This window comes from Nyctereutes procyonoides, unplaced genomic scaffold (genome assembly GCF_905146905.1).
Source record: "Nyctereutes procyonoides isolate TBG_1078 unplaced genomic scaffold, NYPRO_anot_genome, whole genome shotgun sequence".
NCBI lineage: Eukaryota > Metazoa > Chordata > Mammalia > Carnivora > Canidae > Nyctereutes > Nyctereutes procyonoides.
This window is the reverse complement of record NW_026575139.1, coordinates 26262634-26281653: the sequence shown is the minus strand read 5'-3', so window position 1 is coordinate 26281653 and position 19020 is coordinate 26262634. Positions and strand designations below refer to the sequence as shown.

The window sequence follows — 19020 nt, the reverse complement described above, 5'->3', positions numbered from 1 at the left end:
TTTTTTTATTATTTATTTATTTATGATAGTCACACAGAATGAGAGAGAGAGGCAGAGACACAGGCAGAGGGAGAAGCAGGCTCCATGCACCGGGAGCCCGACGTGGGATTCGATCCTGGGTCTCCAGGATCGCGCCCTGGGCCAAAGGCAGGCGCTAAACCGCTGCGCCACCCAGGGATCCCCCCTAATGTTCATTTTAGATGCAAAACTCTTATTTGCCTTGGCTTCAAATTCTGGAGGTGAAATTTAAAAAAAAAAAAGAATTAAAAAATATTTTATTTATTTATTAATGAGACACAGGCAGAGACACAGGCAGAGGGAGGAAAAGCAGGCTCCATGCAAGAAGTCAGGTGCAGGGCTCGATCCCAGAAATCCAGGATCACACCCTGAGAAAAAGGCAGACGCCCAACCACTGAGCCACCCAGGCGTCCCAGGAATTATTTTTTTCTTTAAACATTTATTTATTTTAGAGAGAGAGTGTGAGCAGGGGAAAGGGCAGAGGGAATGGGAAAGGGAGACTCTCAAGCCGACTCCACACTAAGCATGGGCCCGACCCTCGGTTCGAACTCATGACACATGAGATCATGGCCCGAACTGAAATCAAGAATCCATCCCTCAACCTACTGAACCACCCAGGAGCCCCTATTTTTGCTTTTGATGGTAATATGCACCATCCAGATATCCAGCCTTCCTCATAACAGAGGCTGCTTAATCCATGGACATGTAGACCAAGCCGTGAGGTGCTTTATAGTCACCACATCTGCTCCTCACTACAACTCTTCAGTATAGATCGTCATCCTCATTTTATCTATGAGGAAACTGAGGCTCACAGAGGCCAAATGACTCACTCAAGACCAAGTTCCTTTTGTGCCTTGATTTGTAAATGTTCTCTAACCTTTTTTTTCTCAGGTGTGCCTGTTGCAGATGGCGAAGGCAGAAGCTGTGCCTGAGCCCCCAGCTGTCCGGCTGCGGCCATTCACTCCGCAAGCCCCAAGCCAACTCCTTCCTGACCTTCTCCAGTGACCCTAGCTCTTCAGTTTACAATCCCCTTTGACTCCTCCCACAAAGTTCAACAAGCCTTGCAGCTCCTCCCTCCTCTGAAGTGTCTCCCATCTACATTCCGGTCCATCCCAGCGGCCACCACTCGGCTTCAGTCCTCACTACTTTTCACCGAGTTGCTGCAATAAGCTCCTAAGGAGGCTCCCCGCCGACTTGCACAAGTCTCTCCCACTGTGCTGCCTGGGTGACCGCTCCAAAGTGCAGCCCTAGTCCCGCACTCCCCAACTCTCAGACCTTCCGGGTCTCTCGGCCAGCTCCTACCCCTGACCTTTGACCCAACCTACCCAGCAGGGTTTTGCTTCCAGGACTCCCCTCCCATCCAGCCAAAATAAATGCCTCACTATTCCTTGAACAGGCAGGTGGTTTATTCAGCTCAGAATTTCTCTCTGCCTTCTCTTCTGGGCCACTCAAGCTTCACAACGCTGTCCTTTATTCAGACTATACTCACTTCTCATTCCGCTTACCACCTCTCCCCATTCCACACCCTGCATTTGTTTGTAAACTCCTTGAGAGCTTAAATTCTACCTTCTTTATTATTGACTGAAATGCTTTCACACTGAGATACAACTGATAAACCACACAACCTATTTTCTAACCCGTCCAGCCACTCAGAGGGACCTGGGTTAACAAGGCACGTGGTGTGCCAGGCCTGGTAGTGGCAACAACCAAGCCCAGCCTATTTGTATAAATTTTTTTTCTTTCTTTCCTTTTTAACCAACCCCTGCCCCCACCACCACCACCAAGCCTGCCTGTTTGAACCCAGCCAGATCTTCTCACAAAACCATCACTTCTGGCCAAGTGCCCATTGCAAGCTTCTAAAAGTTCTGAGAGCTGTCAGCTCGTAACTGGAACAGGGACAGCACAAAGAGAACATTCTGGAAATATTAGTCGTACAAACAAACTTTGCCTTGGAGAGAACATCAGGACATCAGATCAACTTCATGGTTCAAAAGAAGAAATGAAGGCACAAAAAAGAAGAAGAGACTCGTCCTAGGTCATAGAGCAAAGCAGGAAAACAGAGCTAGACTTAGAAGTGACCTTCCTTGACGGCCGTCCAGACCACGCTCCTCTGCACCTTGGAGCCATACACACCTAGGGTCAGCAGCCTCGGCTGCTGAGGTCACCTGAGGTCACTGCCCAAGACGTCACCACCTGTTTTTTTTCTCCCTCACCTCAGAGACGCCTTTGTCTTTCCCACAGTAACATCTTTCCTCCCCTCGAAATCTCAGCTTTAAATATAGTAGCCCAAGGCAGCAGGAGGACGACTCCCGGCGGGACCAACTGGCTGCGGAGAGCGAAGGTATCCGCTGCTGGGTCGGGTACCACTCCTTCAGAGACACCGCCTCCTCGGAGCTTCCGGGGTCGGGACTCCGCCCCCGGCCCGCCAGGCCCCGCCCCCAGCGCGCCAGGCCCCGCCCCAGACTCGCCCGCCTCCTCGCCTGGCATGGGAGGAGCCGAGGCTCCAGTCTCCGCCCTCCCCCTAAGACCCACCCTATTGGCGTAGACAGCCAGAAGCCGTGTCCAATGAGGAGGAGGGGGCGGCCTCCTAGTCCTATCCGCTGCGACAACACAAAAAACGGACGCAACTAACTGGCCGACGCTACAGCGTGGTCTTTCCGGGTCCTCCGTCCACGCGTATCCCGTACGCCTGCCGGCCCCGGGCCTGAGGAGAGCCGGAAAGGACCGTCTGGTGAGTCAGTGTGTGCCGGCAGCGGCGGCCGTTGGCGTCGGCCCGGGGCTGCCGCTGCTCCCCGCACCGAGCGCGGGGTGGGCTGGGCCGTGGGGGAAGGCCCGAGAAAGGGGCGGGGAGCCGCGGAGCACGTGCGACGCCGGCCTGACCGTGGCGTGGGTCGGTGGGGGGGGGGGGGCTGGGCCGGCCCCGCGGCGAGGGGAGCCCCCGCCCGTCCCGTCGGTTGGGTTCTGCAGCCGTAAACGCGGGGGTGGGGGGCACCCCGAGGGGGCGTCCTGTTGAGCCTCGTTGCTGAGCGTGGCACCCAGCACCTGCCGTGTCGGGACCGGGCAGCCTCGGCGGCCGTTTCCCTGAAAGTTGAGGCGGTGAGAACGGCTGCCGCTCCCTGAGCGTGGACCGAGAGCTCGGCGCCGGGCTGACTGCCTCGCGAGCCTCCAGGTTTCCCCCCTGCAGCCCTGGGAGGTGGGTCCCTCCGTCGGGCGCCGGCGGAGGCCTCGTGAGGTTTCGCTTGCGCGCCCCCTGCCGCCCTAGTCGGTGCCGGAGCCCGGGTGCGAACCCGCACGCGGAGCTGCGAGCCGGCGGGAGAGCCCCTCTACGGACTCGGGCTCTCAGGGTCCCCGAGGCCTCGTCACCCCCCGCCGCCGCCGGCCTCAGCCGCTTTCCCCCAAGGCCGTGGGGGTGGCCTGCGGTCCCCCTCTCTAGACTCGGACAACGGGGAGGAAAGAAATCTGTGAAAACTTCCTGGAGGAAACAAAATTCCAAACACACACACACACCCGCGAAGTTCTGTTTTAAATAACAATGGAAATTACGGTTGAGGTGGCGTTCTGCGGCAGGGGCGGAATTTCTTTTCCACCACTCTTCGTGTCCTGCTGGGTAAGATAACTTAGACCTGGAAGCCTCAGTTTCCTCGTTTGTAAAAAATAGTCATAAAAAAAAAAAAAAAACTCAAGGTGGGCAAGGCGAGCTCCTTGTAGGGGCCATTTTGTGTTGGGCTTTACAAGCTATTCAGCATTCGCCTTTTCCATATTACAGTCCAGGAGTCTGCGTCATCGTAATTACCCTGTTGGGTGTTTTTTTTTTTTTTTTTTTTTAGGATGTTTCTCACTTTTATTTTTATTGTTTTTAAGATTTTATTTATTCATGAGACATAGAGAGGCAGAGACACAGGCAGAGGGAGAAGCAGGCTCCATGCAGGGAGCCTGACAAAGGACTCGATACCAGGTCTCCAGGGTCACGCCCTGAGCTGAAGGCGGTGCTAAACCGCTGAGCCACCCAGGCTGCCCTGTTTCTCACTTTTAAATATTATAGTTAGTAAATCTTTTTTGTTTTTGAGATATAATTCACACTGTAAAATCCACCGTTTTAAAGGATACAGTTCGGTGGGTTTTGTAGGATATTCACAACGTTGTGTGACTCTCACCACGATCTTCTTCCAGAACATTTTTATCACCCCAGAAAAAAAACCCTGTGGCCCATGCAATTCAGAGGAACGTTGTTGGGCTCCAGGCCAGATATGGAGGCCCAGCTGCTAGGGCTCCCAACCTGAGGTCTTAAGTAGAAAAGATGGAGCCTCTTCCCACCCTGAATTTCAGCCCTGGGCTGAAGTAAGGAAAGCCAGAGGCCTGCGGGCTCCCAGCACCCTTGCTAAGCTAACACCCCACCCCCACCCCCAGGCTGCCCCACAACCCTGAGGCATGAGGTAGCAAGGTAGGCATCTTGGGAAAGGTGCAGGGCCAGTTATCCAAGAAACTGGGATGTTCCAACCACAAGCTTTTGGGAGAGCTCTACCAAATCTTGGAGGTTGCAGTGGGGAGAACTGTCCCACTGCAAGGCAAAACCACCTTCCCAGGGAGATCCCATAACTGGGCCACTAGAGAGAGCATAGATTTGTGTTTTGTTTTGTTTTGTTAATTTTTTTTTTTGAAATTGGCTTTTTTCTTTTTTTTTAAGATTTTATTTATTCATGAGAGACAGAGAGAGAGAGAGGCAGAGACACAAGCAGAGGGAGAAGCAGGCTCCACGCAGTGTTCCTGACATGGGACTCGATCCAAGCTCTCCAGGATCATACCCTGGGCCGAGGGCGGCGCTAAACCGCTGAGCTACTGGGGCTGCCCCCCCCCCTTTTTTTTAATTCACGAGAGACACAGAGGGAGCGCAAGGCAGAGACACAGGCAGAGGGAAAAGCAGGCCCCGTGCAGGGAGCCTGATGTGGGACTCGAACCTGGGACTCCAGGATCCTGCCCTGGGCTGAAGGCAGGTGCTAAACTGCTGAGCCCCCCAGGGAGATCCTTGATTTGAAGCAGGAGCTGAAAAACTCCGAAATTTGCCAAACTTCAGGATTATCAACAAGGTAAAGGTTCATACTTGGAGCCGGAGGAGGTGAACCTTTGAAAACTCTTAAAACCAAGGTAAAAATGAAATGGGATGACTTCACAACAACCATAATGGCAAGGAATGGACAGGCTAAACTGATTTAGAAAGGACAACTCTGCAAACCCATCTTATGGGCATGTGGATGGAACCCAGTTAAACAGGCAGCCACAGGGATGCCTGGATGGCTCAGCGGTTGAGCATCTGCCTTCGGCTCAGGGCATGATCCAACGGTCCTGAGATCGAGTCCCACATCATGCTCCCTGCATGGAGCCTGCTTCTCCCTCTGCCTATGTCTCTGCCTGCCTCTCTCTCTGTCTCTCATGAATAAATAAATAAAATCTTAAAAAAATAAATAAAGAACAGGCAGCTACAGTGGGTGCTATCCAAACAGCTTTCATCTGGAGAAAGCTATTGGCAGTTCTGAAGAGCAAAAAATAAAGGATACCAGCACTGTATTTCCATTTTATCACTACTGAAATTCTGTTTCACGGCAAAGCATTAGAGGTATACACAGCTGCCTACCAAGATGTGCCAAAGGTTGGTGAGGAAGATTTATAGGTCTTTCAGAAGCTCTGGGTATCCACTAGATTATCCACCACATGTAGATAACGTTAAGAGTGTTACCCAACAATCCATCTCCGCCAGTAACTCCAGAAACCAACAGGAAAGCTTTGGTGCCCCGTGAGGCCAACTGCTCCGTCCCCAGGAATACCGAGAGGGCTGGACAAATCAAAAGCATAGCTCCTACCTAGATTTGCCAATACTCTTGCCGAACAAACTTGGATAAACTTCTCTCAAGAGATCTTTCTTTGGAAAAGAAAAATTTAAGTGCCAGCAGCCAGAGGAGGTGGCAGGCTCAAGTCTTGACTGACCTCTCAGCCCGAAAGATGGACACCTAGAGTTTTATAGGGAGATGTGCAGAGAGGTATGTGTGAACAGACAGAACATGTGATCACAGGTGGGGGGGTTATAATGTGTGCGTCATATGATCGTGGGCAGGGAGGTGATGTGTGGGATGTGGTTTTCTAGGCATTCTGTTGCTTTTGGGGCTTTTCTGGCCAAGCATTTAAAATGTTCTGGTCTTGCAAAACCTCTTTATCAATGCCTCAAAAAACTATGATAAGAAATAAGAACAATAGGTTTCAGTTAGAGCTTGAGTTAGGCAGTCCTGTTTTTCTGGTTTCTGACAAGAACAAATTTAGATTCAGAGTTTTCAGAGATCGCTGTCAGCTAAATGTGTATCTGGAACAGGACAGGTATCCATCTGTTGACTAAGAAAGAAACAACAAGCAGTTGATTGAAATGTTACAGAAGAAAACTAAATTTTCTTATACTCCTTTCCATTTTCATCTTAAAATGACTCAGAATCCAGGATTACAGTAGTACCCCTTATCCAGGGGACACATTCCAAAGCCCCCAATGGATGCCTAAAACCATGGATAGTAAAAAACTTATGTTTTCTCCTATACAGACATACCTGTGATAAAGTTTAATTTATAAATTAGGCACAGTAAGAGTTGAACAACAATAACTGGTAATAAAATAGAACAGTTACAACAATATACTGTGATACAAGGTATGTGAACGTGGTCTGTCTCAAAATACCTTCTTGTACTGTAGTCACCCTTCTGTGATGATGTGAGATGATAAAATGCCTACGCGATGAGACGACATGTAGATGTTGTGACACAGCATTAGGCTGTTACTGATCTCCTGATGATCTGAGGGTACATCCGGAGGAGAATCATCTGCTTCTGGATCTGATGGAGGATAACTGAACCCAGGGAAAGTGAAACTGTGGGTCAAGAGATGTGCTGTACTGAATTGTAAAACTTTATACTGGCTTGCCATGTTAAACCTCAAAATGAAATACCACTGAAAATAGGGGAAGAAAATTTAAGGAAGTTTCTGCTGATGTAAATGAAAGTTTTAAAAAATATATATACCTAGTCATTTTAACCTCTTTGTGATATGTGGTCTTTTTGTATAATCCGCCCCCCCCCCTTTTTTTTTAAAGATTATGGATTTCTTTTTTTTTTTAATTTTTTATTTTTATTATTTTATGATAGTCACACAAAGAGAGAGAGAGAGAGGCAGAGACAGAGGCAGAGGGAGAAGCAGGCTCCATGCACCGGGAGCCCGACGTGGGATTCGATCCGGGGTCTCCAGAATCGCGCCCCGGGCCAAAGGCAGGCGCCAAACCGCTGCGCCACCCAGGTATCCCAGATTATGGATTTCAAAGTGTTTCATATTATTGCACTGCTCCTGGTTGGGAGTGCTACAGTAAGTAGATAACAGAAGCCAAAAAAAAAAGAAAAAAAATCTACCAATTCAGTTAGTTTCTTTTAGGTCAACTCCAGAAAAGGATCCTACCTAGTTGTTCTGATTTAAAAATTCTATTTCATGGGGTGCCTGGGTGTATCAGTCAATGAAACATCCAACTCTCCATTTTGGCTCAGGTCATGATCTCACAGTTGTGAGTTTGGGCCCTGCATTGGGCTCAGTCCTGGGCATGGAGCCTGCTTAATAATTCTCTCTCATCCCTCTGTCCCTCAACCTCCCCCTCTCTTAAAAAAAAAATTCTTGGGATCCCTGGGTGGCGCAGCGGTTTAGCGCCTGCCTTTGGCCCAGGGCGCGATCCTGGAGACCCGGGATCGAATCCCATGTCGGGCTCTCGGTGCATGGAGCCTGCTTCTCCCTCTGCCTATGTCTCTGCCTCTCTCTCTCTCTCTCTCTCTCGCTCTCTCTCTCTGTGACTATCATAAATAATTTTTTTAAAAAATTTAAAAAAAATTCTTTATCTTGCAGTGTTAAGTAAAAAGACAAGTTTTCTTTTTTTTTTAAACTTTCACTGAAACATGAAGTCTCATCATTTGATCTGTATGTTTACCTTTCAGTGTATATGTAATCAAACAGAATAAAGGAAATACGAAACTAATATATCAGTATTTTATGAATGCACAGGCATAAATTTTAGTTTAAATAGAAGTCACATTCAACCTAATTCTGGTTTTAAAACAAAACTGGCATACTGAAGTATTGTATATGTGACTATTGCTTTTGCTACCAAAGCTTGTTGTAATCTGGTGGCATGTTGCCTGTGAAAACAATGTAATCAGTCTTAATCAATTAACTTGGGATGAGTGGGGAACATACTTACTCATAACGGAAAAATAGTCTCCCAAGAAGCTTCTTTCAAAAAAAAAAAAAAAAAATCTTTGAGGGTACAGAGATCTTTGTGCCAGTTAGTCACTCCCCATTTTCTGCCTTCTCTTCCCCTACTCTCTTCCCCTACTCTCAGCCCCCTGGAAACCACCTCTTCTTCCCCCTCTCTCCTCCCTGTCTCTCTGTATCTGAACTTGCCTATTCTGGAGATTTCATGTACATTGATTCATAGAATATGTGACCTTTTGTGTCATCCCTTTGTGTCTGGCTACTTTCATTTAGCATAATGTTTTCAAGGTTTGTCCACATTGTAGCAAGCATCAGTACTTCACTCTTTTCATGGTTGAACTCTGTTGTACAGATGTGGCACATTTGGTTTATCCATTCACCAGTCGATGGAAATTTAGGTTTCTACTTTGAGGCAATTAATTATGAATAGTGCTGCTATGAATGGTACCAAATTTTTGTATAGCTCTGTGTTTTCATTTCTGCTGGGTTTTGCTAAGTCATGTAACTGTTGAACCTTTGGAACAACTGCCAAACTTTTTTCCAAACTGGCTGCAGAATTTTGCCTTCCACCAGTAATGTATGAGGTTTCTCTACATCCTCAACCAATACTTGTTATCTGACTTTTTTGATTGTAGCCACCCTGGTAGGTATGAAGTGGTATCTTACTGTGGTTTTGATTTGCATCTACTTAGTGACTAATGATGTTGAGCAACTTTTCATTTTCTAAGTGGCCATTTGTATGTCTGAAAAAATGTCTTTAATTGTTTTATTATTATTATTCAGTTGGGTTATTTTTCCTGTTATTTATATATTCTGGATACTAGATCCTTATCAAATATAGAATTTAAAAATAATTTTCTTGGGGTGCTTGGGTAGCTCAGTCAGTTAAGCACCTGACTCTTGATTTAAGCTCAGGTCATGATCATGGGGTAGTGAGACTTAGCCCTGTGTTGGGCTCTATGCTCAGTGGTGAGTCGGCTTGAGATTCTCTCCTTCCCTACCCCCTTCCCCCATTTGAACACCTGCTCTTGCTCTCAGATAAGTAAGTAAATCTTTAAAAAATATAAAAATAATTTTCCTCCATTTTGTGAGTTGGCTTTTCACTCTTTTTTCCCCCTTTTTTTAGTAGTGATCATTTGATGTACACAAGTTTTTAATTTGATGAGGTCTGTTTTATTTTATTTTTTTCTTGTGCTTCAGGCATTCTAAGGAATCATTACTTAATCTATGATTATGATGATTTATATCTGTGTTTTCTTCTAAGAGTTTAATACTTTTAGGGGCATCTGGATGGCGCAGTTAAGCATCCAGTTCTTGGTTTCAGCTTGGGTCATGATCTCAGGGTCGTAGGATTGAGCCCCATGTGGGGCTCTGAGCTCAGCATGGAGTTTACTTGGGATTTTCTCCCTCTCCCCCTTCTGATCTTGCATGCATTCTCTCTCTTTCTCCCTAAAATAAATAAATCTTTTTTTTTAAGTTTTATAGTTTTAGATATTAGATCCATTAGAATTAGTTCTTATGTATGATGTGAAGTAGGAATTCAAATTCATTCTTTTGCAGGTGGATATCCAGTTGTCCTAGCAGTTGAAATATTTTACTTTCCCCTCCTGAATAGTCTTGGCATCGTTTTCAAAAATCAATTGAGGGGGGTGCCTGGCTGTTTCCATCAGTAGAGCATGCAGCTCTTAATCTCTGGAACATGAGTTCAAGTCCTAAATTGGGTGTGGAGCCCACTTAAAATTAAAAAAAAAAAACATAGCTGTGGTGGGTTTATTTTTGGACTCTCAGTTCTACTCCAGTGATCTGTGTTTCTATCCTTATGCCGCTACCACATTATCTTGATTACTGTATCTTTGTATTAAGTTTTGAAATTGGAAAGTGTGAGTCCTCCAATTTTGCTTTCTCAAGACTTTTTTTTTTTTTTTAACTGTTTTGGACCCCTTGCATTTCCATATGAATTTTAGGATCAGCTGCTCCATTTCTACAAAAATAGCAATTGGAATTTTGATAGGGATTCCATTAAGTCTGTAAATCAAGGGATCCCTGAGTGGCGCAGCGGTTTGGCACCTGCCTTTGGCCCAGGGCGCGATCCTGGAGACCCGGGATCGAATCCCACATCGGGCTCCCAGTGCATGGAGCCTGCTTCTCCCTCTGCCTGTGTCTCTGCCTCTCTCTCTCTCTCTCTGACTATCCTAAGTAAATAAAAATTAAAAAAAAAAAATAATTAAAAAAAAAAAGTCTGTAAATCAATTTGGAGGCCATTTTAAGTTTTATAATTTATGATATAGATATGTTTCCATTTACTTAGGTCCTCTTTAATTTCTTTCATAGTGTTTTATAGTTTCAATGTGCAAGTTACCCACTTACCATATTATATGTATTCCTAAGTAATTTATAGTTTTTTGATGTTACTGTAAATGGAATTGTTTTCTTTCATTTCATTTTCAGATTGTATCCTGCAACCTTGTATAACTCATGTATCCCTTCTAATAGTTTTGCTGTTGATTTTTTAGGATTTTCTCTATATAAGATCATGCCAGCTACAAATAGAAGTACTTTTTATTTTCCTGTTTGAGTGCCTTTTATTTCTTTTTCTTGACTAATTGCCGTTGACTAGAACTTCTAGTATAGTGTTGAATGGAAGTGGTGAGAACAGACATCCTTGACTTGTTCCTGATCTTGGGGAGGAAACTTGCACTCTTTGACCATTAAGTGTGATGTTAGCTTTGGGTTTTTTTGTAGATGCCCTTTATCAAGTTGAGGAAGTTACCTTCTATTTCTAACTTTTAATCATGAGAGGCCATTGGATTTTACCCAATGCCCTTTCTGTATCTATTGAAATAATCATGTGGGGTTTTCCCTTCCATGTATTCTGTTAATATGCTGTATTACATTCATTGATTTTCCTACGTTGAATCAACCTTATATTCCTGAGATAAATTCTGCTTGCTCATCATGTATAATCCTTTTTATATGCTCCTGGATTTGGTTTGTTAGCATTTTGTGTGTCTGTGTCATGGGTATATTGATAAGTAGTTTTCTTGCAATGTCTTCGGTTTTGGTAATAGGGTAATACTAGCCTCATAAAGTGATTGTGAAGTTGTAATTTTTATAGTCTTTTGGATTATTTTTTAAGATCCATTCCCAACACAAGGCTTGTACATTTATAAGTTACTTGATAAGTATTGCCTAGTCATTTTCCAAAAAGTTAAATCATGTTTGACTTTGTAAATGAAAATGCCTAGAGCAAAAAGGGGCTACCTGGAATTTTAAAGTAGCTGTGAGGTTGTTTTGTTTTTCTGTTTAGTTCAGTGAACATTTACTGAGAACAAGTAGGTCATGAGTGCTAGGAACAGAAGGAACAAGGCAGGGTCTTTGCTTAGAGAATTCATGTTATGTTAATCTGAGATGGGACTACAAAGTTTAGTACAGAGTGATAAGGGCAAGCATAATGCATAAAGTGGGTACTTAGAGTGAACTATGTCTGCATTCGGGGAAGACACTCCCCACCCCTGAAATAGGCTTCTTAAAAGTACAAAAAGATACCAGTTCATCCCACTCTAATCCTTTCTGTGTTCAGTCAACTTCTATTTATTATGACCTTTTAAGATGACTTTGGCTTGATCTTGCTTATTAAGTCAGTTAATGCCGTCAGTCTTTCCTTGTGTTGCAGTACCTGAACCTGCACTTGTGTGAGTTACTGGTTCAGACATATTCCAAAATCAGCGCTCACCAGTTATTTCATATTATTATGTCCTTGATTTTGCCACTCCTCTTTGGAGGATAATGGTGTGGGCATGCCATGCTCCTGTCTCCTGATCTGCTTTGACTTACCATTACATGTGTTCTTCACTGTAGTCCTGCATTACTTCACAATTAAAGGAAATTGGCATCCTATGTACAGAATGTGGAATCTAGAGAAATTATCTTTTTATAGAGTTGCTAATAATAATCTGTCAATAAGGGTTCTTTTTCTAACACTGGCCCTATTTCCCTTCTGCTGCATAGTTCTTCTTAGTTTGTAACTTAACTAGTTAGTAAATACAACTTTATTCTTAAATAAAGATTAAGATTATTGATCCTCAGGGAGACCCATGCATGTGGTGTCTAGGAACCATGAAAGTGGATTGCTTAGGAAAATGAATAAAGCTATTGTACTATAGGACAGGGGTGAGGGCAGCAGTAATATTTACAGAGAAGGGAAATATGGATAGGTAAAAGAGCAGACAGAGAACTAGGGAGAAATCATGGGCTCTGAACCTGCTGAGTCTGCTGTCACCGTAGAAGTAGATAGTGGCAGTAGAAGTTGATGCCCAGGAGGGGTATTAGGGGTTAGAGATGAACCTGCATTGGCAGGTGAGATGGTGGTATAAGTGTGAAAAGATCTAGGACAGTAGAAAACAGACACAGGACAGGTGACCCAAGAGAAACCTTTGAAAAGGATGAGTTTGACAAGTAAAAGGAAAACCAAGAGAAATGTTCCCAGAAGCCAAAGGAAGAGTGATGCTTTGTGGCATCACATGTTTTAGTTAAAGAGAGACCACTAACTTTGGCAGGTAGGGGGATCATTAAATGCCTCACAAGAGCATTTTACCAGAAGGGTGAGGGAGGTAGCCTGACTGCAGTGGGTTGAGGAGTGACAGGGAAATAGATGGGATGTCTGCATATAGACCATGTGCTCAGGATATCTTCTTCCTTTTGGGTTAGAGATGGAGCACATAAAAATTGAAAACCTGAGCCTGTTCATAAGCCGAGATATAAGGACAGGGGAAATTGGTTAAGCATACGGGAACAGGTGTCTGTTGAGTCTGAGGAGGAATAAGAGCAACAGCCAGGTGGGATGGGTTTGCCAGGAAAAGGCACAAGGACACCTGTTTCCCCAAGACAAGTGGAAAGACCATTGGAAATATTAAAGGCAGATACTTGTGGAAGAGGAAGGGTAAAGTTGTAATATTCATACCTTGCAACATCTCTTTTCTACATGAGGTGGAGAGCTATGCTAACAAGGAGGATTGGAAGAAAGTGGAAAGGGAATTTGGGACAGGGATAACACCCTGAGTTGTGGGGAGTGACTCAGACTAGGAATAATTAAAGTAGTTTAATTCATAATTTCCCAGCAGAGAATGAAAATACACATTTATGATGGCCCCACCTCGGCATGGCTATATGCTTTGCTTAGTAGTGCTTATTAATTCTGGCACAGGACTGGAGAGCGTCTGCTGAAAGTAATCCAAGTTGTGGAATGGCCCAGTAGGGGAGGCAGACTGTCTGAAGCAAGCAAACTGAGGACTTTGTTACAGAATTCACAAAATGTTTGGGTAAGTACTGGACCAGGAGTCCAGACTTCAGGTGTGCTGATGTCAACAAGCATTCCCCATTCAGAAGAAGTTGGAAAATAAAAGCAAATAGTTTTCTAATCTATTCTTTGGTTGCATTGAGTCCTAGAAATGTTCTTCTAATTTTGTGATGGCATTTGAATGTGGTTTTAAAGTATACTGAGTTTAAATAAATAAATAAAAGTATATTCAGTAAGATGTCATCACTGTCTCCTGTGAGTTGGGGCTGGGGAGGGGGGGATGTGAATCAGGTGTTAAGAAAGCATGGAACTCACAACAACTAGTCCGTGTACCACAGTTTGGTCTTTTTAAGAACTCTTAATGTGATTCCCAATGTTGAAGCTGGTGGTTAAGAGATAGATTCAGGCTATACAAGATAAGATTTGAAAAAGCCACTTGAAATATTGTGGCACTATCAGTAAGAAGTGTTTTTATCTCATTCGTTACTTTAAAAAATGCATTTGCACATCTGTCCCTTTAACAGCTTGCATACTTCAGGAAGCTAAACCCTTTATAAAGCACATTGAGAAATCCTACACACTGGCCCTCATTTAACTATGTTCACAGTTTTCCCTGCCCAGTACTGGAATTGTGTAGGAGAAAGTGTTCACTGTCATCTATTCTCTATAAATAGGGATGTGTGTGGACTGAAAGAAAAATTATATGCTCTGGTGTTATCTGGTAAAGAAAAGAAAGAAGAATAACCTAAGAGTTCTCATGCCGGCCTCAACTGCCATCTAATGTAATTGTGAGAATCTGTCATCACCTCACACAGTGACCCAAGGAACCAGAGGTCGGCAGATTGGCAGGCCAGGTATCAACGGTGAGGTAAGAGAAGTGGCTACAGAAGCATGGGCTTTCCTCAATGTCTCCACCTGGAAGCGGCCCTTTGTAGGTGTGGTGTGCTGGCTCTAGTGAGAACCCAAGTTGGGCCATCCTCTTGCCTAGCTCTGAGCATGAAGGAAATATCAAGAAGCAAACAGAAAAGCACGTGCATGTGCACACACACACATTTGTATGTGAACTTTCTTTTTTTCTCTCTTAGGAGCAGAAATGTATAAAAACAACTGGCAGAATAGAAGACGTGGGAGAAGGAGCCACCAGCAGAACTCTCGGCTCAGACAGCATGGTCCTGATGAGAGGCAAGTGCTGCTGCCCGGGGCCCCTCTAGCACTGTGGCACCCCTTGGTTGTGTGGGAGTCACCATGGTTCTCACCACAATGCGGGGTCTGAGCTGGGGCCCAAGAAGAGTCTGCATCTCTAACAAGATCCTAGAGGGTGCCGCTGCTGGAAGTCAGCCTGCCTGCCACACTTGGAGTAATGAGGAGATACAGCCACACTCTTCTTTCTTTCCAGAGTGACCATGACCTCTGGCCAGAGCACTAGCCAGAGGCTTAGAAGTAAGACATTATCAGGTAGAACTGGAGAGCTGTTTTTCTAGTTTGCAGACTTTTTCCCTCTCTCTCTTTCTTTTCCTAGCCAATGAAAATAGCTAATTCAGCCCAAGTCCTTAGAAAGGCTAAATATATAATATACTGCATTTAATAAACACAAAAGTGTACAAAATAATACAATGAACATCATATACCCACTACTCAGCTTAGAAAGTTAAACTTAACCTATACTGAGTTGAAGTCCCGGTGCAAACCTTTTCCACTCTTACTGTTCTTATGGTCAGAAGTCCTATTGGCCCTGAACTATGAAGAGATGTCCTCTCCTGGTGTGGGTGGGTATCTTGGGCCGAGACTAGATTTTATTTCCTTCATGCAGAAGTCTTTGCACCAGAGGAGGACTGCGTGCCAGCAGTCTCAAAACTTCACACTTCAGACCTCCTCCTAACATGGACAGTCAGAAGATGCCAAATACCAAGATGCTTCCTACAACACATGAACCCAAACAGTAACAAAAACCATTAAAATGTTTGACATTTCTTTTGCCTATGTGAATTTGGGCAAATTACTTAATCCTTTTGGTCACTCTTGTACAAAAGAGAAGTATTACTTATGAGGTTTGCAATACTGTATGGAAAGCCCCTGATGGGCTGCCTGGCTCAAAACAGGCCCTTCATACACAGTGGGCCTCTTTAGGAGAAGAATAAATCTATTACTCTTAGGCCAGAGTCGCAGACTTGACCCATGTTGTAGAATGATCAGGATGATGCCCAGTGTTTGTATGTTTTGTAAGGAGAACCATGGATATTTTTTGGGCCCCACACCTTTCCACAAGAGTGCAACGTGTAGCAAAATATGATCTGTGCAAAAAGAAGTTGCAACTCTGCTTTGGCAGAGTCATGTGGAAACATGCTGGACAGCCACCTTCTGGGCTCTGGAAAGAATGGAGCAGCAGTCCTTGGACTAGAAATGTAGACATTGTCATGACCCTTAATCCTTCCTCCTCTTGCTGCTGATTACAGATGAGCTGCTTCAGAAAGCTCTGGGCCATAAAAAGGGAGAATGAATAATTTTCTCTGAAACTATGTAGTTAGTATTTACAGACAAAAGAAAAAGTTCTTTCATCTCTTCAGCCTAGTTATTCCATTTGTATTCCTTTGGGGGTTGGGGAGGAAGTTCTTGATTTTGAAGCAGATTTTTTCAGGATTCTAAAATTAGGTGTTTTGCTCTATCATTATATCCTTCAGCCTGTAATTGCCACAGAATCTGCTTGTAGCTTCACAAATCAAGTGTTCAAACCATGGCACTATCCCAGTATTAACCGAGCAAATCACCTCTATGCTCCGACCCCCCAATTTTTCCATCTGTTAGGTGATGTGGCCAAGTAAAATTTAAACCATTTGTACTGCGAAATCCAATAAAGAATAAAATGCACCTGGCCTTGTAACTGCTGTTGAGCTGACAAATGAGCCCAGCTGGTAATAATTCTTATTGGCAAAGATTATTCCTCTTTTCATCTGGAAATTTCAAAAAGACCTCACAAAATGCTCAAGTGAGGAGATAAGGAAAGGGAATTACTGTGACACACGTCCTGTTAAGGATAAGGAGCCAAAACTTTGCCTTAACTTTAGTGTGTGTGTAGTAGATAAACTGCTTTCAAGGAGAAGGGAGAGTTCACATCTCCCCAAGTAATCAGAAGGGTCAGAGGGCCATGGAACTGCCTGAATTGACCCCTGCAGGATCCCACAGTCAGAACAACTGGGACTCAAGCCCTTCACTGCAAGTTACTGTGATTGTGTGTCAACAGGTGTAACTCAGTGGCAGAGCAAAGCCCACAGGATTCTGGTCCCATCAGCGATGATGAGTCCCCATCGACCTCATCCGGCTCAGCTGGGAGTTCTTCTGTGCCAGGTGAGGCAGTCTGCTGAACAGTAGACATCCTGTGGCTCTGCCTGTGGGAAAGATGAAACCTCGTCCTCGTCATCTGGTTACATCTCTTTGGCCTCTTTTAGCCCTCTGTGTCTTTGCTTGCATGTGGTTATGTTCCATGTATGTCACCAGCCCATTCCTGGCTTGGAGGAAATTCTGGAGCAAATCAAAATACTAAATACCCTGGGTGTGCCAGGAATGGGGATCCTGAGGCTGACGGCTCCTCCCGTGGGCATGGGAAGGTGACTGACAATGTTAGCCCACCTTCTGCCCCTCAGAACAGATGGACTCTGTGAGGGGTGGTGTGGACAGGCCCCTGGGTTCCTTCATTTTTTTTTTCCCCCCTGGGTTCCTTCTTAGGTGGGTCAGGGCAGTGTTCTAAGTTGAAGTGGATCTCATTTCTTTTGACTAAAGATCTGCCAGGGTTTTACTTTGACCCCGAAAAGAAACGCTACTTCCGCTTACTCCCCGGACATAACAACTGCAACCCCCTGACAAAGGAGAGCATCCGCCAGAAGGAGATGGAGAGCAAAAGGCTGCAGCTGCTGGAGGAAGAAGACAAGCAGAAAAAGGTGGGCTCCACAATCCTAGTGGCCATCCTATCTCCCACTGCTGATGAGAGGTGCCAATTAGACGCCCCCATACCACTTCGCATGGTACACTTGAGGGCATGTGGTGTCAAGCTCCCCCCATAGGAATCTGATGAAGGGAATGAGAACAGGCAAGAAATCTACCACCCACCCCTCTTTCTTAACATGCAAAATCTCATCAGTGATTCTCACATCTTGTCCTTCCCCAGAGGTATCTTGAGAAGTGGTGTGATACAGTTTCAGTAACTGTATATCCTAAGTAGAAAACCAAGGTGTGTGGTTTGGGTATGAGGATTTCCTGCATTCCTTCTGGGGATTAGATGCTAGGACATTTAGTTGATTTTTGGGAGCTCCCAGGTCACCACAGGTCAAATGGAATGCAGACCTGAGTGACCAGTGCTATTCTTGCACTCATTAGCAGGGTGGCTTCATCTCCTCACCTGGCTTTCCCAGGTAAATTGATGGGGAGCTTGGTGGGCACTGAGCCAACTTTCCAGCTCACATGTGCTTTCTTGTGATGGACTTTCCTCTTGCTAAGGAGAGGAGACCATCAGATCTCTGTACACATAGTTTCTGCCAACTTGGTACATACAGTTGCTTCTTTGTTACGTCCTATGAAACCAAAAGCAATCTCCATTATCCCATAACATAAAACTTTATTGAATCTTTTTTTTTTTTTTTTTTTTTTTTTAGAAAATAGCCAGAGTAGGCTTTAATGCATCTTCATTGCTACAGAAAAGCAAGCTGGGTTTTCTCAATGTCACCAGTTACTGCCGGTAAGACAAAGCCTCATTGTTAAGATTTCTTCATGGATGTTCTTTTCCTGTTTCTTATTTCCATAGTCCAAGAAGCCAATCAGGATTAGAGTACATAACCACTCTGAGGAGTCTTCACAATGATGGAAGGGGCCACAGCCTGCCTTCTGCTAAAATCAGCCCTGAGAAAATCATTTTCCCTTTAGAGCACGGGGAGAAACTCCTGCAGGAGGCCAAGGAGAGAGAAGGGATCCAGACAGAGATCCTGAGCAGAAATTTCTCAAGATGTTCCCTCTGTGTTACTTGAAATCATTTTCAGTGTAATGAAAGGTCCATAACTTCATTCCCGTGAGATTTCTGCCTCCTCCCATTCCAATGAATTGTCACCCAAAATAGTGCGTTCAGCAGATGTATATATACTGAATTCTATATACTTGTGATGTCTAGTACAATTTTAACTAAAACCTTGTAAGTTAGTTTGATACTTTCCCCAGTGTCTAGAAGACACTGAGGTTCAGAGTGGGAGCGATTGGCTCAAGGTAAAGCTAGAGAGGGTGGGATCTGCCTGCCTCCACTGCCTGAGTGCCTAAGCCCTGCGTTCTACTGCCTCCTGCTGTGCACGGGCAGGTGAAGAAACATCATGGGGGGCACAGCACTTACTTTGGAGCAGAGTCCCCTTTAGAGAAGGGCAGCCATGCAAGGGTTACCCACCAGGGTAGG

The 19020-nt window shown here is 44.8% G+C and overlaps 1 protein-coding gene across 6 annotated transcripts in view; it reads left to right on the top strand.

Annotated features, from left to right (window-relative positions):
* Nucleotides 1–2629: 2629 nt before the first annotated feature.
* The window catches only part of DCAF4 (DDB1 and CUL4 associated factor 4), a 30360-nt gene continuing 13969 nt past the window's right edge, over nucleotides 2630–19020 (top strand). For 2 of the 6 annotated variants that reach the window (XM_055304271.1, XM_055304270.1), the window contains exons 1-6: nucleotides 2636–2749; nucleotides 7195–7342; nucleotides 14681–14777; nucleotides 16834–16937; nucleotides 17370–17527; nucleotides 18239–18321. In XM_055304271.1, coding sequence (XP_055160246.1) covers nucleotides 7252–7342; nucleotides 14681–14777; nucleotides 16834–16937; nucleotides 17370–17527; nucleotides 18239–18321 — 533 coding nt within the window. In that variant the 5' untranslated portion in view covers nucleotides 2636–2749; nucleotides 7195–7251. Of the gene's footprint in view, nucleotides 2750–7194; nucleotides 7343–13502; nucleotides 13618–14269; nucleotides 14464–14680; nucleotides 14778–16833; nucleotides 16938–17369; nucleotides 17528–18238; nucleotides 18322–19020 lie in introns of all 6 variants that reach the window. The other 4 variants (XM_055304272.1, XM_055304273.1, XM_055304274.1 and 1 more) reach the window with 4 other exon arrangements.